Here is a 24,611-nt window from a genome sequence, read left to right on the forward strand (position 1 = left end):
CTAATATAATTATCAATTTATTCCGAAAAAGCACGCGTTGGATCCATCACCACGGAAAACCTCGCAGATCGGCTGCACCTTCTTCCTTGAAACGTTTAAATATGATGATCAATAATATGAACATAAAATAAAATGTATACAAAGAACTTAAAACAAACGGAAAAGATGCAAAAGATATATACATCACATATAATAACAAACAGAAAAATACGTTATGAAAATACATGAAAAAATTACCTAAGAAAAAAGTTTAAGCGCCCCTGATACTTGAAAAAAGCTCGCGAGAATGAAAATTATGGATGTGGTCTGTTTGAAAAAACTTAAGAAAAAAAACACGCCTAGAACGTTGTGCGCGTAGACTGCAGCACGCAAACTGAGGTAATAACGGGGATATGCCTGGTAACTTTAATATAAAATAATCATAAAATCATTAATATCAGAAGTCGTCGTGTTCTAAATGATAAGACATACTGGTGGTAGGACCTCTTGTGAGTCCGCGTGGGTAGGTACGAACACCCTGCCTATTTCTGCTGTGAAGCAGCAATGCGTTTCAGTTTGAAGGGCAGCCGTTGTAGCTATACTAAGACCTTAGGACTTATGTCTCAAGGTGGGTGGCGGCATTTACGTTGTAGATGTCTATGAGCTCCTTTAATCACTTAAAACCAGGTGGGCTGTGAGTTCGTCCCCCCCACCTAAGCAATAAAAATAAAAGCCTTTTGTTCGCGCGACAGCGCGACGTTTGTAAATGTTCGGCTCAACTCGGGTGCCGTCGCCCGTACGCACCCCGCACCTCTGATAACAGTGCGGTACGTGACGGCACGCGGAGATACGCTCGTTCGATATTGAGTAAATTGTGCGCGCGCGCCCTTCGTTATATACTAAGTAAAAGGTTGAGTGTGAACCGGTGAAAAGGTGTATGTGCCACCCATCGCAAAGAAACACCACTACGACCGTGATAGTGCCAGCATCAGCCTCCAAGTAAGTCCCGTTTTCCTACCTACCCTTTCGTATCCGCTCATTCTCCGCAGAGTTCATGTGCTCCCTTTCAGCTCATCAGCTCACGTTTAAGGTGACGCTCACCTGCGTCACCACCTTTGTTTCCCGATTCCAATAAATAACATAGTAAATCTAAATACAAAAGTTGGTTCTTATTTGCTAGTACTTGTATTTTCCTTTTAATATAGATTAAAAGAAGTGCTATCATAAAGTAGGACTTTTTTTAATGGGCCCTGGCACTGGTCAAGGCCTCTTCTAGTTTCTACCATTTTTCCCTATCATTTTCTATACTCTGTCAGTAGCATTAATATCTGAACAAAATTAAAACTGATTTGCCTCTTTTTAATAAATTGCCCGTCTAGGCTGCCTGCCCTCCTTAAGATATGTAGACGAAATCTCAGCTGCATCAGAATAACATATAGCTATTGTGTAATGTTTAAGTTAAGTCGACACTTTTTTTTTAATTAAAATTCGACAAGTGGTTGGCGGTAGGCAGTGGCTTGGCTCCTGGCATTGCTGAAGTCCATGGCGACGGTAACCACTCACCATCAGGTGGGCCGTATGGTCGTTTGCCTACAAGGGCAATAAAAAAAATCGTGAGGGTTCTATGACATTAGACCGTATGATTTATAGCACTCAGTTCAAGAAAATAAATACATATTCTATTGCTATTTGTGGGCAGAACAGCACACTAACCATGCGATGTTAAGTCATTAGTGCTGGTGTTGGACATCAGCACGATACGTTTACTAGCCACACAAGATATTTGTAGATGAAAAATAAAATAATATTCACTATAGAATGTATTAGTTTAAAGGATATCACAAAACCTTTGTTTTTGGTTGGATTGGTATTTGTTAAAAACATCGAGCATCGTATTTTCGACGTTACTAGCATACTGTTTTGAGATAAAAACAAGGTTAAGCTTTGGAAGTTCATCCTCTTTGATTGAGAATGAAGTGGGTTTGTAATAATTGCAGTATTATACGTACTTTTTATTATCGCTAATATCGAGATGATAATTAAAATAAAAGTCATATCCACGTAAGTCTAACTTCGATAAATAACAGTCAACGTAAATACGTAACATATTAGTATTTTCTGTTTAGTTTTGTTATTCCCTAGTGCGATTTATTTAATATTATAACAATTAACACGGTTCGTAGACTTTGTTGATGTGACTTTGTATTTATGAGAAGATAAAACAATATACTATATATAAACAATATAATAGGTTGGGGAAAAAGTTTCTTCGCAGTTTTTTATGAAAATTTTAAACTGGTGGTAGGACCTCTTGTGAGTCCGCACGGATAGGTACTACCACCCTGCTATTTCTACCGTGAAGCAGTAATGCGTTTCGGTTTGAAGGGCGGGGCAGCCGTTGTAACTATACTTGAGACCTTAGAACTTATTCTCAAGGTGGGTGGCGCATTTACGTTGTAGATGTCTATGGGCTCCAGTAACCACTTAACTCCAGGTGGGCTGTGAGCTCGTCCACTCATCTAAGCAATAAAAAAATAAAATAAAAATTCACAACATTTTTTAATATAGTTTATTTACATTTAGCTATGTAGGTATCGTTTTGTTAGATAGGTTTTGCGCCATGTTGTAGGGACATGATCCCATTGCTATAGAAATTTTGGGGCTTCTGATCAAAATACCGCGACAAATGGTTTTGGCAGTCCTCTCGTGATGTTAACCTGACACTGCCTAAAGAATTCTGAAGAGACCGAAACAGGTGCAAATCTGACGGTGCAAGGTCAGGACTATACGGCGGATGAATTGACACTTCCCAGCCAAGCTCTCTTAATCTTTACTGAGTGGCTAAAGATGTGTGAGGTCTAGCGTTATCATGATGAAAAACCACACCCCTTCTGTTGATTAGTTCCGGCTGCTTTCTGTCAACTTCTTGCTTTAATCTCATCAGTTGTTCGCAGTAGACTTCAGAATCGATGGTCCTGTCTGGTGGTAACAGCTCATAATGAATAATGCCCTTCCAATCTCACCACACACACAGCCTCATCTTGTTGCGAGTTAACCCGGGTTTCGCCACTGTCTGTGAAGCCTGACCGGCGTTTGACCACGACCTTTTTCGCACGTTCTTGTCGTACGTGATCCACTTTTCATCACCAGTTATAAGCTTCTTCAAAAATGGTTCGGTTTCATTACGTTGTAATAAAGAATCACAAATGAGTACACGGTTCATTAGGTTTCTTTCAGTGAGCTCGTGAGGAACCCAAATGTCGAGCTTTTTTGTGTACCCAGTTTCTTAGAAATGCGCCAAAACTGTTTTCTTTAGCTATGTCGTAACTACTGATATGCTGAACTTGCTCCACTTTTTCAAAAACGGCATCCATTTTATCCGTAACAGGGGTTTTTTACAATAAAATAATTTTTTCTTACACCATTTTTAATTCAAATTTATTATCACTTAAAGCCCATACACAAAAGGCTAATTAAATGAAGTGTAACTTGAATAGATTTGCATACTTTATTTAAGCTACTGGTGTGCTGTAAGCTAATTGTGTTTCTTTTCTCTTCCTTATTATAAATTACATTCATTGACTTTCGATTCTATGTAGGAGGAGTTTTTCACATGCCTAGGTGTAATTTTTGTGTATTTTACAGCACCATCTGTTATTTAAGAATATTTTTCTATTCTTGGATATTGCGACATCTGTGATCAGTTATAGTAAACTAGTGAATTCAGATAACGAGAAACTTTAGTAGTTGTTTATCGTATTTGTAGATGGCGCTTTTATACAATTTCACAAATGGTTCATGATCACCTAAAAGATGGCGCTTTACCGACAAAAACACTAATTACAATTTTAACGTTTTTCAAATAATAATAATTATTATTATAGCAAACTCACTAACTGAAAAAATGCCACGAAATCCCATTGCCATTTAGATAACGAAAACTATACACATACTATTTTTCATTTAAAACTTTGTAGTTCCACTATCAGATCATAGAGGGCGCTGTTCCATGCCCGTATCTAGTCTATCTGTTATCTTCCGAAAATTTTCTAACTTTCACTACGAAATGATATAATACCTATGTCATACTTTGAAATAGGTGCTATCTACTACAAATTTTATTATCATTACTTTTTAAACTAAATAATTTATGAGGGTGTATCTTCTAAGGTCGGTTTTCAAACGAAGATTCTTTCTTGCTTTATCAATTAACTAGGTGACCCGGCGAACTTTGTTCCGCCTTAGAGGCAATAAATGAGTAGACTGATTTGATCAAGGTCAATTTTTTATTTGGATAATTAATGTAAATTAAAAAAGCAAGTATTTTAATGATATTTAATTGGCCATGTATTTTAGTTGTTATTATTATTATTCTATTTTCTTCTTTAGTCCTTTCACTCGTAATGTTTCGAATCCTAGTTGCATTACGGCTTCGTCGGGAAAGATTTGATCGTGTTGGTCGCGGCATGGCTTTCTTAATGATTACCTATCTCGGCACAATAAGCTAATAGAAACGCGAAACAAACACATCAACCGGTCAACTACAAAATTCTACTATAATTAACCATAGACTACATTACGTTTAGCTGTCAGTTCCTTTTTGTTATTCCATATGAGTTGCGTTTTGTTTATACCACGTTGTATGTCACGTCCCACGGGAGCGTGATAAAAAGTATCCCATGTCCTTCTCCTGGTTCTAAGCTACCTCCTCACCAATTTTCAGCCAAATAAGTTCAGCCGTTCTTTAGTTATAGATAGTGTAACTAACACGACTTTCTTTTATATATATAGATTTCTACTAATTACACAGTACCTAAATCTCACTAAGTTTCTCGCCGGATCTTCTCAGTGGGTCGCGTTTCTGATCCGGTGGTAGATTCTGCGAAGCTGCTGCGTCCAGTGTTAGCAACACTCCAGTTTGAGTCCCGTGAGCTCACCTACATATCAAGGCGAAGCTGAAATAGCCTCTCAAGGCTATCAGCATAGGTAGGGAAAACAATAATACCTAAAGCTCGTATCTCAACCCGGGCGGCGGTATTCACATTACGGCAACAGGAGGAAAATTCAATGTTTTCAACTGTTTAAAATAGCAATATAATTTAATAGCTACTTCGTATTTTTATTTCAGTAAATACATTATAAGTTTTACGTTCGATAATATTTATGTCTTTAAATCTTAGACGAAGTAACTTACAGCGCAAACTTACATCAATTGGTACAAATTTTAGCAGACCGGCTTTGATTATTGATGCCCATGAGCCTTTGCAACTATTATAAGGCGGACAGTAAACTTAAAAATATTATATTAGATAGAATAATTCATATTTTTTGTTTTTATTTTTTTTATTTTTGGTAAATAAAAATGCCACATCTTGAATCATCTTTTTTATTTTTTTAAATAATTATAGCTAACCGTTTCGGCGATAATAGTCACTATTCTCAATGACACAATAAGCATTTTCCGTTGTTAAAAATAATAATACACAAAATAACATTTTAAATAAAATAAAAATATAAAGGGTTAATTAATTTGTTTAATTAAGAAAAATTTATACGTTAAATGTAATATATATATCGCTTAAAAAATAAATTCAACACTATTATTTTATTTACGAACTGACTACTAGATTTACGAAAAAAAAATATAACCTTTATAAAAAATAGAATCTATAAACATATTAATTTTAACTCTAAAAATAATTAATTAGTTAGAAAAAAAAAACATGGCATCTTTAACTTTAAGCTATTTTTTTTATATTAAACTAAACTAAAATAAAAACTTTCGAATTACAACTCTATACAGAATGAGACGATTTAAAAAGATAAAACTTAATTAAAATTAACAAAACAAGTTTGTGAACACTCGTGATATCATAGTTTTTTTTTTTTGTTTTTTGCGACGAGAGCGTTATTTTGTTTGTTACGAAAACCGGTTTTAGTCGCGTAAAAACCGATTAACCGGTTTATGTTTTGTAACATTAAGCTCTAGTCTTTATGCCGACACGTACTTCAGTAATCACCTACAATGATTACAACATTCTTAACTTCTTCTTTTCTTCTAACATTTATTTACATTCAGAATACACAGGCCGAAAACGAATTTCATTTATCTAATAAGTAGTTTTTTTTAATCCTAAAACGTCTAGACAAATCGAATTTTTACAAGTTTCTCTCAATTTTTTCAACACCGAAATTTTGAATTTATTATTATTATTATTATTAATATACACATCGTTTATGTTACGTTCCCAATACCGAACATTTTTTTTTATTGTTATACGAAACATTTTTTTGTTATTGTTACATTTTTTTTTAATTCGAAAATTAATTTTAGTTTCGAACCACGATTTTGGTGCACGGTGAACAAACAAAATAAAAATAAAAAAACAAGACTAGAAATTACACCAATTGGAAAAATAGTTCGTTAACGCTAACAAATCAACGCTTAATTCGTTATAACCATTAACAAAAACTTTTATTTTTTTGTTTATACAACGTAACAACGTAAATGCCATAGTGACACCGAGTCTAGGCGCGCGATTTAGTAGACACAATATTAAATACGCTGTCAGCGAACAATAAACATTACCGTTATGTGAATTTAAATTTTTCGAACATTTTATTTTGTTGTTTTTTTTTTAATTTTTCTCATGAAAAACAAAAATAAAAAATTTGACGTCAAAATGTATTTTTTATTGTTTTCCAAAATTATATAGATACTTTTGTGGCTCTTCACTTCGAAATGGATACGACACGCTGTTTGTAGGGCGTATTCCCTTAAACACGAGTAATAACTGTCATTAACTATGGCATTAAGTACATACACGAACACTATTTTTTTTTTTGTATTTAATATTTTATTGTTTTTTTTTCTTATTTCGTTGTCTAAAAATGACGAAAACTAAGCACGTTCATTGGCCGGTTACGAAAGACTTGCTTAATTTCCATCATCCAGAGTTGACTTGAAAAAAAAATTATCTTGTTTTTTTTTCAATTCTACCCCCACCCCCTCGCATTACATTACATAACTAACTTACTTATAAGATACATTGCAACTACTGTGATATATTAATTGAAAACTTGGTTATCCTGACTACTATAAATTCAATAATATATAATATAAATTCAACTATTGTATAAAAAATAAGCTGAAACACGACAAACTTAAACGAAAAAGCGTTTATAAAAATTATGTTTTTTTTTTTTTTTTCATAACAGACAATAAGGATGTTTAATGGAAAATCAACGGCAAGTTATTTCAAAACGAAATTAATATTAATCAACAATTAACGTGTTGACGTGGCTTCATATTGTCTCATGTACGAAGACACAGAGGATGTCTTGATCATCCGCCTTCATTCAAGGCTTGTTTGTACTATTGCATTTCCCCCGTATATATCGACAACAATAACCGATTTTTCTGAAACTTCATATCAACTTCGTCAATCAACGTCAACATATCGTTTGAATAACTTTTAAATTAATTAATAAAAAAAAAGTGCGTGCGTACAAAGTACACATGTCAGAAGTGAAACTTTTTTGGCGAACTAATTTATAAGTCTTGCTTATATTTATACAAATCTAAAACTTTAGATTTCCGAGACTTAGAGGAAGGGAAAAAGGAAGATATGTTCCCCCGCCAAAAGTCTGTCAAATTTCAATCTCAAACCTCAGTGTTGACAGTCACATTATGTTTAGATTTCTAAATTGTAAATGACTAATATTTTGCCAATTGAATTGACTAATTTAATTTCATGCTATTTGATTAATGTTCCAAATTCTTTTCATTTCATTTCAATTCCTATTAACATTTTTCACAAAAAAAATATAAAATATTAGGCTGTATCGTATGATACATTTGCCTTTCCAGTTGGAAAAATACAACAACTACTACTACTGACATTTGACAAGTACTTAATTTCAATAGTAGTTTGATGTCACTTCCGTTGCATACCTGCGTGACGTTCTGTAAAAATTTTACCCTCATGCGCCTAAAGAAGTTTCACTTCAAAAATAATGTAATGTAATCGATACGTCGTTGTCAGACCCGAATCGATGTTTGTCCCAACGCGAATATCTCAAATTTAATCATCAGCTCCAACGCGAGAAGCAGCGCGCGCTGGTAACTAGGTAATTTCAAAACATTCGCGTTTTGTTGTATTTATTTATTTATTTTTTCGTTATCTTCATCTTTAACAACGAAACCTTTGAAAAACGTAACGAATCAACTTTTTTAATTAGCCAATTAAACTAATGTATATTTAAAAAAAAAATTGTGTCGTATCCATTTAAATGTAAAGAGTCAGCTGACAGCGCACACATGACGCACGCGACGTGGCCATTAAAAATACCACGTAGTTTATTAATTCGAAAGAAATCCGACCTATTGACACTAATACAAGCGTTTTCCGTAAAGCTGAGCCGCTATAGCGCGAGCGCTTATAACGCGGACGCTTACGGGAGAACGCGCGCAAACAACGCGTGAACCGCGTTTTAGTTATGTACGTATTTATCTATTAAGAAGATTGGTTTTTAATTTTTTTCCGTAAAAAAAAACAAAAGAATAAAATAGAAACGCGTAGAAAAAGATGTTTTTTTTTGTTTTGTTTTGTTGTTATTGTTATTTTGTTACATTGAAAAATTGTTGAAAACTTAAGGTAACGGACATCCTCGCTGACACGATATGACTATTTCGCTTTTTTTTTGATCACAGTTTGCTGCGTCACGATTCCGCGTGACCGCGTCATTACGCGTCACATCACCACGTCAAAATTTTGAATCACCCAAAATCATGCTTGAATTTTTCAATCACAAGCATGCTTTAGTGTGTATTAAGCCCGCGGAATCACGACGCAGATTTGAACACTTTCCCGGGAAACGTAAATCGCGATCTACACATCTAATCTTAGGATTCACGAGCCGTGCTTTCTTTTTGTACATCTCGGCCCGGGTTCGGTGCCCGGGCGCGATAAATTTCAATAATTCTTCATTAATATTAATATTATTATTAATTTTAATTATAATTTTTTTTTTCGTATTTTTAGTTTTAAATAACTTTTAAAAATATCCGAACGTTCGTAAATTTTTTCACCACCTCCATCTCTCTCCACTAAGACCTAAATTTAAAAAACAATACATTTTATACAATATTTTGATAGGAACTTCTTTTGTTGTTACATTTAAAAAATTTATCTTTTACAAGTATTTATTTATGAGGACCTTTTTGTGTGTGTGTGTGTTTTTTTACATAAATAGCGATCATCTTTCAAATGTTGGTTCATGTTTAGTCATAATCTGTTTGTTATTCTGTGGTCGTGGATTCGAAATTCGAATTATTCTTTTTTTTTTCTCGTCTCCAAACGTTTCCGAGAAAACGTACCAATAGTTAGAGCTTCGCGTCCGATGTTGCTGGCCGTTTCACACCAAAATAAAAAGAAAAATAATAGATAAAACCCGCCAAATGTTTTTGTGTGTTCAACGAATAATAACTAAGAAATCAAGTGAAATCATAAAATACAATATTTGGGCTATTGTTCGTTTGTTTTTTTTTATTATTATTATTATTACGTCCCATCGGCACGGCGGTTCGGTATGCAAGTTCCCGTACCATCCGTCCCGATGTTGATAATACAAGTATGAAATAATTACGTACATTAAAAATTCAGCTTACTATTTATCTTAACTATTACGAATATACGCACATACGGCGCGGACTACAAGAATTATCGATTGATTCAAACAACGAACAGGAAACGTCTTTCTAATCAAAAATCATTGTAGTCCGCCTCTTCCTTACATTTATAAGACATGATGATAATACATTAAATAAATTCGGCAACACTTGACATTCCCTTAGTATTAAAAAAAAACAAAAAAATGTCCGCGCAAAGTCTGCCCCCCCTGTCCCCCTTCGTCCCCGGGGGGCAGCTCCCAAGGGGGGGGCAGGCTGTCCGCGGACCCGAAATATTACTGTAAGACTATTGCAATGGCAACTCCGAGCACATGATTGTACTCCAATGTATTTGTTTATATGATCATCTGGGCTATTGTGTGTACATTTAAAAATACGTATTGTAATGTGAAAATGAAACGATAAATAATTATGTATATTTATGAACTTGGGCTGAGCATCCGTGTTGAGTAGAATGTCTCGTGTGGGTCTCGTGTCGGGTCGGGGGCGCGGTTCCGGCGGGCCCGGGCGCCGCCCCCGTCTAGTGTCCGTTGGTGGACTACGTGACTTGTTCAGTGAGAAGGCGCTATTTTCTTGTACATTATCACTTAATGGCATTAAATTATCGTATAAAATTAGAATTTCGATAAAACAATTCAATTTCCGTTACATAAATTCAATCCAATATCTTTTTTTTTTGTATTAGTAAAAAATGTATTTACAAAATAATTATTAATATGTTGATAATAAAATCGGCAGTCTTCTGTAAGGAAATATTTTTTCGATACAGACTTTTGTTATTGTAAATAGTTCAAATATTTAATTTTATCTGTCTCGAATTATTATAAAATTAAAAGTTCAATCATTGAAGCTTCGATACTGTTTACAGAGCTTTTTGTTTTTTTTAATTTAAATATATTTACAATTGTTATTATCTAGTATGGCATTCGAAATAATATATAATATGAAACTTTTTTTTTAAATAAAATGTTCAAAAACAAAAAATTTAAATAAAACAGAAAATAAAAATTAAAAAAATATGTATGTTTTATATTATATGTATATGAAAATAAATATATGCGCGCTTCAAAATGTGACTAGCATAAGACGTGTTATTGCATGAAAAAGTAAAAAAAAAAAAAAAACAAAAAAAAAACTTTTTAACTACCAATCGTCGATTACGTGTTCGCAAAGCTCCGTCCGGTGCTTAAAGAGAGTGCTTAAAAACAGTTTTGGCACTTCATAAATTAGCACTAAGGGCACTAAACACGAAAAACAAAGTGTAAAATACAATGAAAACAAATAAACAATATAATTATGTTTAAAAAGATTGCACTAATCATACAAACCTTTGTTGAAGTCGGACTATATCTAAATTGTTCGGGCGAGTTTTTGTTCCTTTTCATAATTCCTTTTGTCAATTTTACTTTTAATACATATATATTTATTTATTTATTATTTACATTACATTAATTGTTTCCGCTAACTCCTCTCTATATACAACGGTTAGAGCTATATATGTATAAACATATAATCAATTATTTACGTTTGTTGAATTTTCTTTATGTTATGTCAAAGTGAACTCAACGATTTTGTTTCGATTGTATGGCGATTGTAATTGAATAAAATCGTAGCCTTAATAAAATCGATTACTAACCAGAGGCGATTTCGATTTATGCTCCGATCGACCAAATAAATGTTTCGTTCTAAAAATACTATGGAAATATATATATATGTATGTATGTATATATTTGTTATTTTATTTTTCGTTCGCAAAATTAATACTTAGTCTTGTATATTCCATAAATCACTAACTACTATTGGATGTATTGAAATCGCGTCGGATTAGTAATAGGTGAATTTTCATGGTTGCGGGTTCTGTTGGAGGTGGACAGCTTGTTGTGCTGCTTGCTGGGCGGCCTGGGCGGCTTGCTGCTGCATGTGTTGTTGTTGGACGGCTTGTTGGGCCGCGTGCTGGGCGGCCTGGGCGGCCTGGGCAGCCTGGGCAGCCTGGGCGGCCTGGGCAGCCTGGGCGGCCTGGGCGGCTTGGGCGGCTTGTGCGACTTGCTGCGCGGCTTGTTGTGCCGCAGCCGCCTGCTGTGCCGCGACCGCCTGCTGTGCCGCCTGCTGCACGGGCGATGGCAGGTTGAAGCCCAACATCCTCGGGTCGTGCAGCCGCAGCGCCTGCTCCAGTCTCTGTTCCTGCGCGATCCGGAACGCCTCGACCAGCTCTGGGGACAGCTGCCCAGTCGCGTCGTTCGGTGGCTGCGGTGGGAATCTTCCGTTGTGTCTCAAGGGACTGACGGCCTCAGGGGCGTGGACCTGCGCCTGCGCCTGCGCGGCCTGTGAGACGGCCAGTCGCAGCGCCTCGGCCTGACTCCGCAGTAGGGCTTCAGCTTGCTGGATCCTGAGGGCGGCTTCGGATGGCGCGGGTGGATTATCAGCGGGGGGCTGCGTCGGCGGCGGCTCCCGGGCGAGCTGTTGCCTCATGGCCGACACGAGGTTCGCGGCGGCCACCTGTACCGCATTCGGCCCCTCCCCGGGCTGCGCCATCATGTTCGCTGCGGCCGCTGCGATGGCCGCGACCCTCTCGTCTCCGTATGCTTGATGCCCGTTGTTCGCCGAGCGCAATAAATCTGAGAGTTTGTTGACAGCCACCCCGGCTTCGGAGCCGGCTGATGAAGACAGTCGCCCGTTAGACGAGGAGTCTGAGTGTGCGGGAGAGGGCGGCGCTAGATTGAGGAGGCCGGATCCTCCAGCGGAGGCTGACACTGCCGCGAGGATGTCTCGTTCCCGGCGCTCGGCTGCCGCGCGGGACAGCACGTACTGAGCCGCGAACTGGTGCTTAGGCTCCATCCTCATATGCTCCATGTGGGACAGCAGTCCTGTAATCAGAGATAACACTTATAAGACCAAGTCTATTGACGGCATTGCTTCAAAGACCGCACGCATCCTCACCGCTTTCGTGCGTGAACACAGCTTGGCAGACGGAGCAAGGCCACATGCGCAGGCCGCTGGTGAGCTGCGTCTCTGGATGACAGGCCAGATGCTTCCTCAAGGACCCTTCGTTGACGTAATGTTTACCGCAGACAGGACACGGGTGGTTCGCGGTCCGCCGCTTGGCTATATAAGGATCAGTAGGTTTAGTTTGAGCTGGGTACGGTGATGTCGCAGGAGGACCTGTGCCGACACCACCAGGATAGGTTAGTGGGTTAGGTAAGGGGGAGGAGGGGAGAAAAAGAAAAAAAACTCAGGTTAGTTGCTGTTAGTTTAATATATTGCAGTAGACGACTTTTTCTGTTTGTAGAGGGGGGGTGAGCTTGTGCAACTTTATTTTGTAAGAGATTTATTGATATCACACAAAAAGTCGCCTGTCTTATTCTTTTTGTTCTAAAGCTAATTTGTTGAGTGGTCGGAATAAAAAGAAAAAGAAAAAAAAAATTAACCAACGAATAATATTCGAAATCGTTTTGAATTTCGAAACAGAACGTCAATGACGTAACATAAAATAACAAAACCAGTATTAACAAAATCAATTTACGCAAATCATAACAAGAAACCGATGAACGTAACAAATAAAACAACGAAATGTCAATAAGAAAACGTAAACATGATTGTGTTGTGATAGTTTCGGAACGCGAACCGAAGAATGTGTATTTGAATATAACGAAGACGAAATGTTTGGAAAACACAGAGCGAACCCTATAATGGTTCTGTAACAACATCCATTGCTTGGGATGGCGTTCCGACGGCACTTATTTATTAAGTTACACGTTAAAATTTATGGAAACGATACGTTTTTGTTTCGCCGTTGATTTCACAACCAACACCCCTTGTGGCTTCGTGCCAACTGGAAGCTTTTGTAATGCGAAAATACTTTGTGTCCCGATGTTCGTAAGCACCTATTATGTACGGTGCGTCCAAAAGAATATATGTGACGATGACCGGAGCGAGACCTTCTTACGTAAACAAACATCCAGTTGGCTAGACTTAAATACTATAAAATCTCGTTTGAAGACGTTCGATTCTAGTGAAACATTTTAATAATATTATTACGATAAGAAAAATAACAGAAATTCAAATTCGAAGCGTCGAACAAACGAGACGATTCTTATTCTAAATTCAAATTTCGAACGTTTTTCAAAAAAAAAATACAGTTCGATTGGAAAACTGTTGTTCTTTTTTTGAAGAAAATTCCAAAAAAAAGAAGAAAACATTGCACACAATCGAAATCCTGTTCCGAGAGAGATTTAAATTTAAAAACCGAACGTCCGATTCGGCGAACTTACTGGCAACGCCGGACGCGTTCGGGTCCTTGTGTGTATTCTTCATGTGTTCCACTAGGGCTTCGCCCCCGAACACAACTTTGTGGCATATCGGGCATGGAGTGGCAGTGGCGCCACCTATCATGAGAGCCGCGTGTTGCTGCAAAACACCAAGGTGCAGCTGAAGCTCCTGTGCCGTCGAGGAGGCGATGGGGGCATAGCACAAAATGTTAGCATCACAAATAAATAACACATTATTAAAAAAGTCGAAAGGGAATTTTGAAATAAAAATTGTAGCCAAAACTTGAATTTCGTTTTTGAAATTAAGAAAAGTCAACACGCTGAAACGAAAAAGTATTTTATTTGAATAAAAAAAAAAATTGAAAAAATAATAATTTTTAAACAATTTTATAACAGGGAAAAATAATAAAATTCATTAATTTATTTATTATACAAAAAAAAGCTATTAGCTAAATACTATATGATCCGAAAAGTGCTTAACATGACGTGAATTCGTATAACATTCCTAAATTGAACATTTGTATATTACGACTAGCTGAATTATAAATTGATATTACGTCCATGGACTAGGGTTGAGACATTAGCGCAAAATATTATTTTATAACTGCTTTATATTGAATGGTTGTCAAAGTCCACGAGAATTTAAGCTTAATCTAGATCTTGAGACACGAGAGCTTGAAGTCTCAAATGTATAGAATGACATTAATGATCAAGCCTTTACTAGTAAAAAGAGAGTTTACGTCAATGTTGACAACCCTTGATATCACAGACAGGCCAGTGAGTTGCGGTCAAGCGTGGATCTCATACAAGAGGTAGTAAGTTTGAGGTTGGTATACCATCAGCTTTCAGTACCGAAAGACAAATATGCCGTTACTAGTGACACTGTTAATAGCCAATAAAATGCTAAAGAGGCATTCACGTTTCACGCAACCTCGATGGAGGTTTAAAAACAAAATTTTGGTTTTGTTCCAGTAATTATTTTATTGTGGCGTTGAAGGCATATATCTGTATCTCAAAATTTGATAAAAGTGTGAAGTAAGGTGAACGGAAGAAGACCACGAGGTAGATGCCCTGCACGTTGGACTGATCAGTACCGCACTACCCTTGACACCACAGTTCACGATGCTCTACACTCGGCGGCAGATAGAGGAAAATCGAGTGGAAGGGTACTGGTGGTAGGACCTCTTGTGAGTCCGCGCGGGTAGATACCACCGCCCTGCCTATTTCTGCCGTGAAGCAGTAGTGCGTTTCGGTTTGAAGGGTGGGGCAGCCGTTGTAACTATCTTTGAACTTATATCTCAAGATGTCCATGGGCTCCAGTAACCACTTAACACCATAATAATAAGCTATTGTTGCGAGGAGGTGGTCACGACCCTCAGTATTGAGGAAACTGAAGCAAGAAGAGAAGATTCAGTTGTAATTAAATACTGACCTTGGCCGTGTGGGTCCTCAGACTGCTCTCCGTGGCAAAGCCCTTGCCGCAGATGTTGCAGTGGAAAGGCCGGTTCTTGGCCCGCTCGACCTGGGCGTCGTGGTTCCGGAGGTGCTGCTGCAGATTCGACAGCTGGATGAAGGCCCGCCCGCAGTCTGGTAGATGGCATTTATATGGCCGCTCGCCTGGTGGCGAAGGGAACCGTGTGAACCAGTGTTAAAAACAGTCTTTTTGTGAATTGGTTATGAATTGTATGAATGAATAGGACCTCTTGTGAGTCCGCACGGGCGGGTACCACCACCCCGCCTATTTCTGCCGTGAAGAAGAAATGCGTTTCGGTTTGAAGGGTGGGGCAGCCGTTGTAACTATACTGAGACTTTAGAACTTATATCTCAATGTGGGTGGCGCATTTATGTTGTAGATGTCTATGAGCTCCAGTAACCACTTAACACCAGGTGGGCTCGTCCACCCATCTAAGCAATAAAACAAAAAGGATTAATAAGTAGGGACGGAATGTGAATTTGAAATTAGCGCGCGCCATCTGTTGAACGATAGTGATAATATTACAATTTTCTTCTCAAGGACCAACAGAGGCTACAAAATGCTTTAGGTAATCGAACAGCTGTATAAATGCATCACAGACAAACAAACAAACAGACAAATTTTAATTTTAACACGCTCTTAATTATCATGTCCCGTCTCTATCGATGTAACGTAATCTTTCAACATAATTTTTGACCACCTTCAAGACGTCTGATCGACTTGAAAATTCACGCGTCATAGCTTCATAGCTTTATAGCACGACCTAATAAAAACAAAAAAAGCAGCAATTCATTTTTAATTCGACTTTCTGTATAAGTGATTCAGCTTTAAATTTAGATTTGATAATGTGCTCAGCCATAAAACAGGAGATACGGGCCTGTGATTTCAAAATGTTGCACTGCTCAGATGTTAGTACGAAATGGTAGCTTTATTTGAAAAAAAATCTATACAACTTTCATTACTACTCTCCCTATCTTCGATTCATAATAATTGTAACGCGCTTTCTGAGTTCAAACCGTTCTGTTTTAATCTGATCTCTATGGCGGGACAGTTGACGTCAAAATCGAACTTAGACATGGACATAATATGCCAAATGGTCACATTTGTCTGACAAACACCGATCCAGCTACAAATCTCATCCTCAAAACCCATTATACGTCTTCGAACAAAATTTGAAACCGATTTTTGAAAACGTTCGAAATTCAATAAAATCGTTCTGATTTTCAAACGGCCGATGATGGCAACTAATAAATGCAAAATACGAAAATCGAACGTGTAGTTCCCGGTTGGAGCGTCGACATTAACGGTAACCGAAAGGGTTACGCAACCACGGTCACGGGGGACCGGTTCCTGAGCCACAACCGAATGACCCGGATCGTTTCAGTTGCGCGCCAAAATCACGACCTATACGAACACAAAGAGAGAAATAAAAAATAAAAATGTGTTTGGGACTAAGCCGCACGTTAATATTAAGTTTAGTCACTGTTTACTTAATTGTTCATGCTTAAACAATTTTATTAATAGTTAAAGTTAATTTATGTGCTAGACTTTTTTTTAATGGCAAACTAATTTTATACAAAAAAATCCTGTTAAAATATTCCCATAATTTCCGGTGGCGTAATTTTAAAAGTTACGTGCGTCTGTCTACAAAGAAGAAAAAACTGTTTTGAATTGCTGACGTCACGAATCTCTGACCTACCTTAATGCCGGACCGACCGTTCGGTTCCGATTTTAAAACAAAACCGAAATACTTTTACTCGGCCGAGAGCAATGACCTGGATGATCGGATTCTTTCGCGCGCCAAAAACGCAGAGCCCTATACAATCGAAAACTAAAACAATTCGTTCCATTTTCAAATACAGATACATTTAAAATTCCCGTACAATGGTTGATTGACAATAATTTTTTGAACAGTCACGTCCTAATATTAATGAATAACAAAAAAAAAATTTGTTTTGTTACGAAATGGCTTAGTGAACTCGCGCGAAATCCTGGACCTATCCCAACGCTGAAAGAAATGGTCGCTTAAACATAATTTTTTTTTTAAACAAGACCATAATAAAACGAGCGTGCTCTTTTAGCCTGTAGTGCAAGCATGCAGAGGTCATTGACTGACGCACACAGCCGCACGTGCCTGTGTCGGTTAAGTACATTTATTTTGTATGTGCGTGTGTGTTTGCATGTTCGCGAAGAATGCGTTAGTATGTACGCATGCACAAAGATATTGCAGAATTATTTCCTAGATGAGTACTATAGATATACATGCTCGAATTGGTATTGTTACTGTGCGACAATGCGTCGATGATTGTGTCAAATTGTTAGGGAAAAAAAAAAATGTTTTTTTTTTTTGTTATTTATTACGTGATTACGTTGAAGTTGCTTTTGTGTATTTTGTATTTATCGATTAGGAATTTATTAATTTATGTATTTTTTAATTAAAAATCACCTTAGATATCGGTGATAGAGTTGTATTAAATAATAGTTAATTTTTTTTACTTTTTTCATCTTCTTTATCAAAAACGTTAAGTACGCAAAATTTCTGAATCATAATAATAAAATGTAATAGATGGTAAATTTTTGGGAATTCATAACAATGACTTTAAAACACAAAACTGTATGTAATAAGAAGCATTTTAAGGGAAAATCTAAATACATACCTTCACGATTGGAATTACTATGTGCTATGTACTGCGGTACTATTTAATGTATTTATAATCGATTCAATCGCTGTTTGTTAAGGGATTTGCATTTCTGAATGCTCACGCTGAACTTGTATAGCGATCAGTCTCAGCGGCGCTGACTGAAGAAATTACAGAATTTTCATTAATACCCATAAAACATGTGATCGGCCCATTCGTTTCGAAGTATGTTCGCTGCGCAGCATTCATAGTTCGATCCCTATATTTATAGGCAGTAAATTTTATAACTGTATCTTTGAGTTCTATTACGTGGTTAAAACGTGGCCGTACTGCAGCTAACAAAGGGAGGAGAGTTCGAATCTGTGCTCGGTTCAAAAAGCTTTTCGAAAATTTAACACGCACTCTTAAGCGTTGTTCGGACTAGGCGAGTATTTTAGTCGAGTCCTGAGTAATTTAGTGGCTAAACTACTCGATACTCGCCCGAAAAAATAGAACAAAATGGATTGACTTGACTAAATTATTTACGTCGTCGTGGCCTAAATGAAGTCGTCGTGGCCTAAAGGATAATACGTCCGGTGCATTCGTGTTGAAGCGATGCACCGGTGTTCGAATCCCGCAGGCGGGTACCAATTTTTCTAATGAAATACGTACTCAACAAATGTTCACGATTGACTTCCACGGTGAAGGAATAACATCGTGTAATAAAAACCAAACCTGCAAAATTATAATTTGCGTAATCACTGGTGGTAGGACCTCTTGTGAGTCCGCGCGGGTAGGTACCACCACCCCGCCTATTTCCGCCGTGAAGCAGTAATGCGTTTCGGTTCGAAGGGTGGGGTAGCCGTTGTAACTATACTGAGACCTTAGAACTTATATCTCGAGGTGGGTGGCGCATTTACGTTGTAGATGTCTATGGGCTCCAGTAACCACTTAACACCAGGTGGGCTGTGAGCTCGTCCGTCCATCTAAGCAATAAAAAAAAAAAAAAAAAACTAACCTACACGACTAAATTTTTGGTGCTCAGACACATTTAGCTACTAAATTACTCGGTACTCGACTAAAATACTCGCCTAGTCCGAACAAGGCTTTATTGATATTGATTTGTGGTACAAATTCGAAAATACGTTAGCAATAAATTTCGCACATCGTTTTTGGTGATGCTCTGTTATGACTGTACAGGTCAGGAGATGTTAGGTGACCTCGCTTGAGCGATAACTGGTAGATATTAGACTTAGAGTGCTCTGAATGAAACGTTAAGATACACATTCATGAGTAAATGTGTTACTCTTGCCTAATTCTGCAGAAAAACTGTGGTAAGTTCGGTTTCAAAACCTTAGAACAATCACTATTACAATCCAATTTATATTAAAGAAAAACTTTTATTAATTAAAACTCATTCCTTTTAAAAAAGGATTTTTTCTTCAGTGTCATGGAGTGAAGTTTGTCATTCAGTAGAGAAAGAAGAGAGTTCCAGTTTTGTATAGTTTATTAAATACTGTTTAATTTTTAATATTAATTTTTAAAAAGAGAGAGTGGCTTTAAAGATTTTTTTCTTATTATATCACAAAAAACACAATTAAGTATTTTATTGTTTATTCTTTTTTTTATGCTTAGATGGGTGGACGAGCTCACAGCCCACCTGTTGTTAAGTGGTTACTGGAGCCCATAGACATCTACAACGTAAATGCGCCACCCGCCTTGAGATATAAGTTCTAAGGTCTCAAATATAGTTACAACAGCTGCCCCACCCTTCAAACCGAAACGCATTACTGCTTCACGGCAGAAATAGGCAGGGTGGTGCTACCTATCCGCGCGGACCATTCTGAAACACTTCATATCATATATTACATAACAATATGTCAAAGGCGTTTATGGAATAATTACGCTAATAAAAAAAAAACATTATGCAACTTAATTAAAGGTAAATTGGTATTTTCTGTTACGGAGGTCCACGTAAAAAAGTAAATAGTATACCTATTATATTAAACTGCATATAACTATAATGAAGCGAGTCTATAATGAACGCGGTATATTCAATATAGTCAATGTCATTAGGTACCTGAATCAGACGTCGTATCCTTCCCTCGACGCCGTCGATACAGTTTTGTTCTAAAGCAAGTTCTTGAGCAATTTTTTTTTCCTACCTATGCTGATAAATAGCCTTCAGAGACTATTTCAGCTTCTCCTTGGCGTGTGAGGTGAGCTCACAGGGCTCAAACCGGGAGTGTTGCTAACACTGGCCCTAGCAAGAGCCGTGCTTCGCAGAATCTACCACCAGATCGGACACGCGACCCACTGAGAAGCTCCGGCAAGAAGCTCAATGGGCTGTGTCTCACTCGTCGAGCCCTTCGTCGCAAGCAACGGGTTCGACGAGGACGGTGACCGGTGCTTGTGGTGCCTAAAAGCACCGTCAATGGATCTGGAGGATCCGTAATGACGTGTTTAGGGCAGTCCTTCACCTACATTTGCTGTACATTACGGGCTTACAAATTACAAACTAACTATAAGGTATATTCGATTTTTTTTATTGCCACTTTTGACAGACTAGCATTCTCATCTGATGGTGAATGGGCACCGTTGCTCAAGGACATCAGCAACGCCAGGGGCACAGACAAGCCGCAACCTATGATACTACCCGCGTTTTTATTATGTTGAACCCTACGCCAAAATAAAAGTATATCACCAATTCGATTTTTGTTCTGATGTTATTTAAATTTTGATTGAAAAAAACGAAAATGGTATTTAGTCTTTTATGCTATCCTCCTCCCTGAGTCGCATTCCTCATGTCGTGACCATCTCCTCCTATTATCCTTCTCTGGATGATGTTTAGCCATCTTCCTCTGTTCTCGGCCGTGTCTATGGTATCGTAGACTATTGCACCCAGAGTGGTGCGAATTTGGTCGGACCAGCGCATTGCATTGCGGCCTCGAGATCTTCTGCCAGCAATCTTGCCAGCTACCATCAATTTTTCAAGATTGTCACCGCTCTTTCTGGCAACGCGACCGAAGAACTCAAATATCCTCTTGAGGCAGATCTTAGATATTATAAATTTACATATATGTATATTTTTTCAAATTTTAGTTTTTATAATATGTTTTATTCTGATTCTTCTAAATTCTAAATACGTATTAATCTCGCGCGAGTTCCTTCAGGTTCGTTGTACTGTGTATTGTGGCTCGATCGCCATTTTTCAAGCAGTTCAACCTACGCGTTAGGACACCAGTTTATCTTGACCCGGCGGTGTGTTAGACAACTTCCGTCTCTTAAAATTTATGAGAAAAAGCTTTATGTTTCGCTCGACTTCGGCAAATCGGGGCTCAGGGTATTGGCCAGGGTGGGGGATAGTGGTATTGTATATATGCGACTTGGTTCATCCCTAGCCTACCCCCTTGTGGAGCTTACTATGTACTCAATATTAAAACGTAAAGAAAATAGTTAAATTTCCGGGGCTTTTTTTTAATTATGAAAGTCACCATCACAGATTCGCTTGTGTCTTTCGCAAAGCTGTCACTTTGCTCTATTCCATTTGAATTTAGACTTTAATCCTTATAGCTTAGGGTGGCGTTTACACAATGTTATCTAAGCGGGCCCTTACACTATATTACCTGCATAGGAATGTAATGTCAATTTTAATGTCATTCCTCAGAATGAGTGGAAGCTAGTTGGGGTTGTCTTTATGCTCCGGTAAGTAACATAAGGTAATCTATATGCTTATCAATACCAATACTAATATTCTTGGGAGGTATCTTCAATCATCCTAAGGACCACGGAAATCAGGGTTGAATTGTCGAAACCACCCTTCAAACTATGTACCGCTGTTGAATTAGAACGTTCAGTGTTGCCAACCTGAGCGAATAACAAATATATAGGCATTAGAAAATCCTGAATAGCATTACAAAACATTAATTCATCAAGATTTCCTGTACAGAGAAATCGCTAACATTTTAATACAAGCGAGAGAAATCGGAGCTCAAGTTCAATTGGACGGTCTGTCTATGGCTATTTTTGTTATTTCACTATGAATAAACGCAGACGAAGGGAAAGGCGTTCGCCTTAGCACAGTTCGACGATTCACGATGCGCGATGGTATCTATGGTTACCAGCTAACATTTAAAAAAAAAAAAAACGCGGCCCGTACTTTTTGCCGTAAATAAAATCTAAGATATATTTTATTGTGTGTAGCAGTCATAAATCTATTGTTGGAAAACATTTCATTGGTCATGAGAAATAAAACTAGAACTCTTTTTTTATTCTTATTACGTTTTCAAAAGAGTGCCCTTCAATCGTGTTATTGTTCAATTCATAATAAACAAAGTTATAAAGAAACTTTTCATTATTGATTTATTAAGACGAAGGCTTTGTATAGATTGAGGCAGTAATGGTTAGTATTTTGTTGCCACTGTAAATTACTATAGTTATTCAAAACAAGCAAATGTGTTTTTCTTTTAATGAGACTTTCAACACCACAATTTCTAATCAAATATAACAAAATACATATATATCGCCATAATTAGGGACATAAACTTCTATCTTGGCTTCAAAACTGAGATTCCTTTAAGATTCCGCGCTTTAAAACAATCGCAAATAAAGAGATCGCGCAAGAAAGAAAAAAAAAATACCTTTTCTGTAAATATTTTACGTTGGCAACCCTGCACAGTCCCGCCATGTTAATTCTAATGGTTCATTTTTATTGGCGCGTTCAATCTTTGCTATTTAATGTCCGTAACTTATTTATGTGTTTAAATAACATTCTATGTTCTTGCACATAAAATAATGACATCAAAGACACGTCATAAAATAATAATATTTAAATGGATTAAATAAAAGTGAAAATAAATTTGACATTGTGACTAATTCGACTATAGTTAATTGAAATAGTAAGTTTGTACACTATTATGATTCTATTGTCAAAGACTAAAAAAATCTATAATAACAGATTTCGCCAAGACTTTACACTTTAGACAAATATTAATAAAGACGAACAATATTTACCTAATCTATTCTCGATTTGACCACAGACTATAAGCTATAAGAAAAGTTTGACAATAAGCAAATAATATGCATGCGCATGTGTCAAATAAATGGTAGAGAATGGTAGATTTAAAAAAAGAATTAACATTCTGCACTCCTTCTCTATATTCTCTATAAGCACGGGAATTTTTTACTCCTCCGTCCGCGCAATTTTCGTAATAAGGAATACAAAGTTTTTGCTTCACGTATTATGTAATATGTATAGATCATGTTACACAAATGAAATATTAAAAAAAACTAAAGTCTAAATTGTCAGAATGAAACAACTAAACAAGCAAAGAAATCAAAAATATAAAGCCACGAAAATTTAAATCTGCTATACGAATAACTCTATTTGAGATACGGTAAAACCTAGACGCAACCGGCTGGGACCTAGGCAGTCTAATGCCTACGCATTTGATTTACATACAAAAGTACTTCCCTGCACTACAAGAGCCTTTTGAACGCGTAGGCATAAAACATTCTTGTGTTAAGCATTATGAAAATGTTAGGCCGTCCGTACACGGTTAGGTGGGAAATAAATATGATATTAAAATATTCGTTATTTTTTTTTTATTGCTTAGATGAGTGGACGAGCTCACAGCCCACCTGGTGTTAAATGGTTACTGGAGCCCATAGACATCTACGACGTAAATGCGCCACCCATCTTGAGATATAAGTTCTAAGGTCTCGAGTATAGTTACAACGGCTGCCGCACCCTTCAAACCGAAACGCATTACTGCTTCACGGCAGAAATAGGCAGAGTGGTGGTACCTACCCGCACGGACTCACAAGAGGTCCTACCACCAGTGAAGACTCCTTAACTGATGTGTTTTATGTTATGTCCTGTTTAGGACTTTGAATTGTGTGAAGTACACCCATCTAAGCAATAAAAAAATTATTCTAAACCGTACTTACTAAACACATCATGTTCAGGAGGATTTAATACCTCGAAACTTTTGTATTTAAGATACAATGTCGTCATTAAATTTAGCGGATAATCGATTCTTTGAACCGATTCTTATGATTTTTCTTCGAAAGCTGCTCTCATTTTTTATGCTGTTTAAGTTTAAGTAGTATTAGAAGTATCCTTTATAATGAATATTCAGTTGACTCCGACCATGTTAATGACATTCATATGTTACTTTGTTTTGTTCAGGCCGATTTTCTCTATTGTATAAAGCTTGTTTTTTTTCAGGGAAGGACCTTTTTTTAGCTCCTACAGAAATCGTGTGTAACTCGAAAAACATTAATTTTTATTTCTTAAAAAATATTACTGTTGATTCTTAAATTATGTATAAACATACCTTTTATATTTCAATACACGTTGATATATTATTATTTTTTTTATTTCCAAAATTTCCTTTTTTTTTAGGCTGTGTCGCACTAGATATGCCCCTCAAACTTCAATCTTAAACTATTGAGAGTCATAATAATATGAATTACGTGAATGATGAGATAGGTATAGTAAGACGGACACACCTACATAATGTAATTATACATAAAAAATAAACAACAGGCGTCCTATGATGATATTTTCGAGATTTGATGGA

General features: G+C 37.0%; 1 protein-coding gene across 5 annotated transcripts in view; it reads right to left on the reverse strand.

Annotated features, from left to right (window-relative positions):
- Window positions 1–7,473: 7,473 nt before the first annotated feature.
- The window catches only part of LOC101741559 (zinc finger protein 628), a 100,302-nt gene continuing 83,164 nt past the window's right edge, over window positions 7,474–24,611 (reverse strand). For 4 of the 5 annotated variants that reach the window (XM_038020861.2, XM_038020862.2, XM_038020860.2 and 1 more), the window contains 4 exons: window positions 15,368–15,552; window positions 13,939–14,104; window positions 12,608–12,829; window positions 7,474–12,534 (listed from right to left, as the gene is read on the reverse strand). In XM_038020861.2, the coding sequence (XP_037876789.2) occupies window positions 11,513–12,534; window positions 12,608–12,829; window positions 13,939–14,104; window positions 15,368–15,552 (1,595 nt within the window). In that variant the 3' untranslated portion in view covers window positions 7,474–11,512. The remainder of the gene's footprint in view (window positions 12,535–12,607; window positions 12,830–13,938; window positions 14,105–15,367; window positions 15,553–24,611) is intronic. The other variant, XM_038020863.2, reaches the window with a different exon arrangement.

This window comes from Bombyx mori, chromosome 27, assembly GCF_030269925.1.
Source record: "Bombyx mori chromosome 27, ASM3026992v2".
Classification (NCBI taxonomy): domain Eukaryota; kingdom Metazoa; phylum Arthropoda; class Insecta; order Lepidoptera; family Bombycidae; genus Bombyx; species Bombyx mori.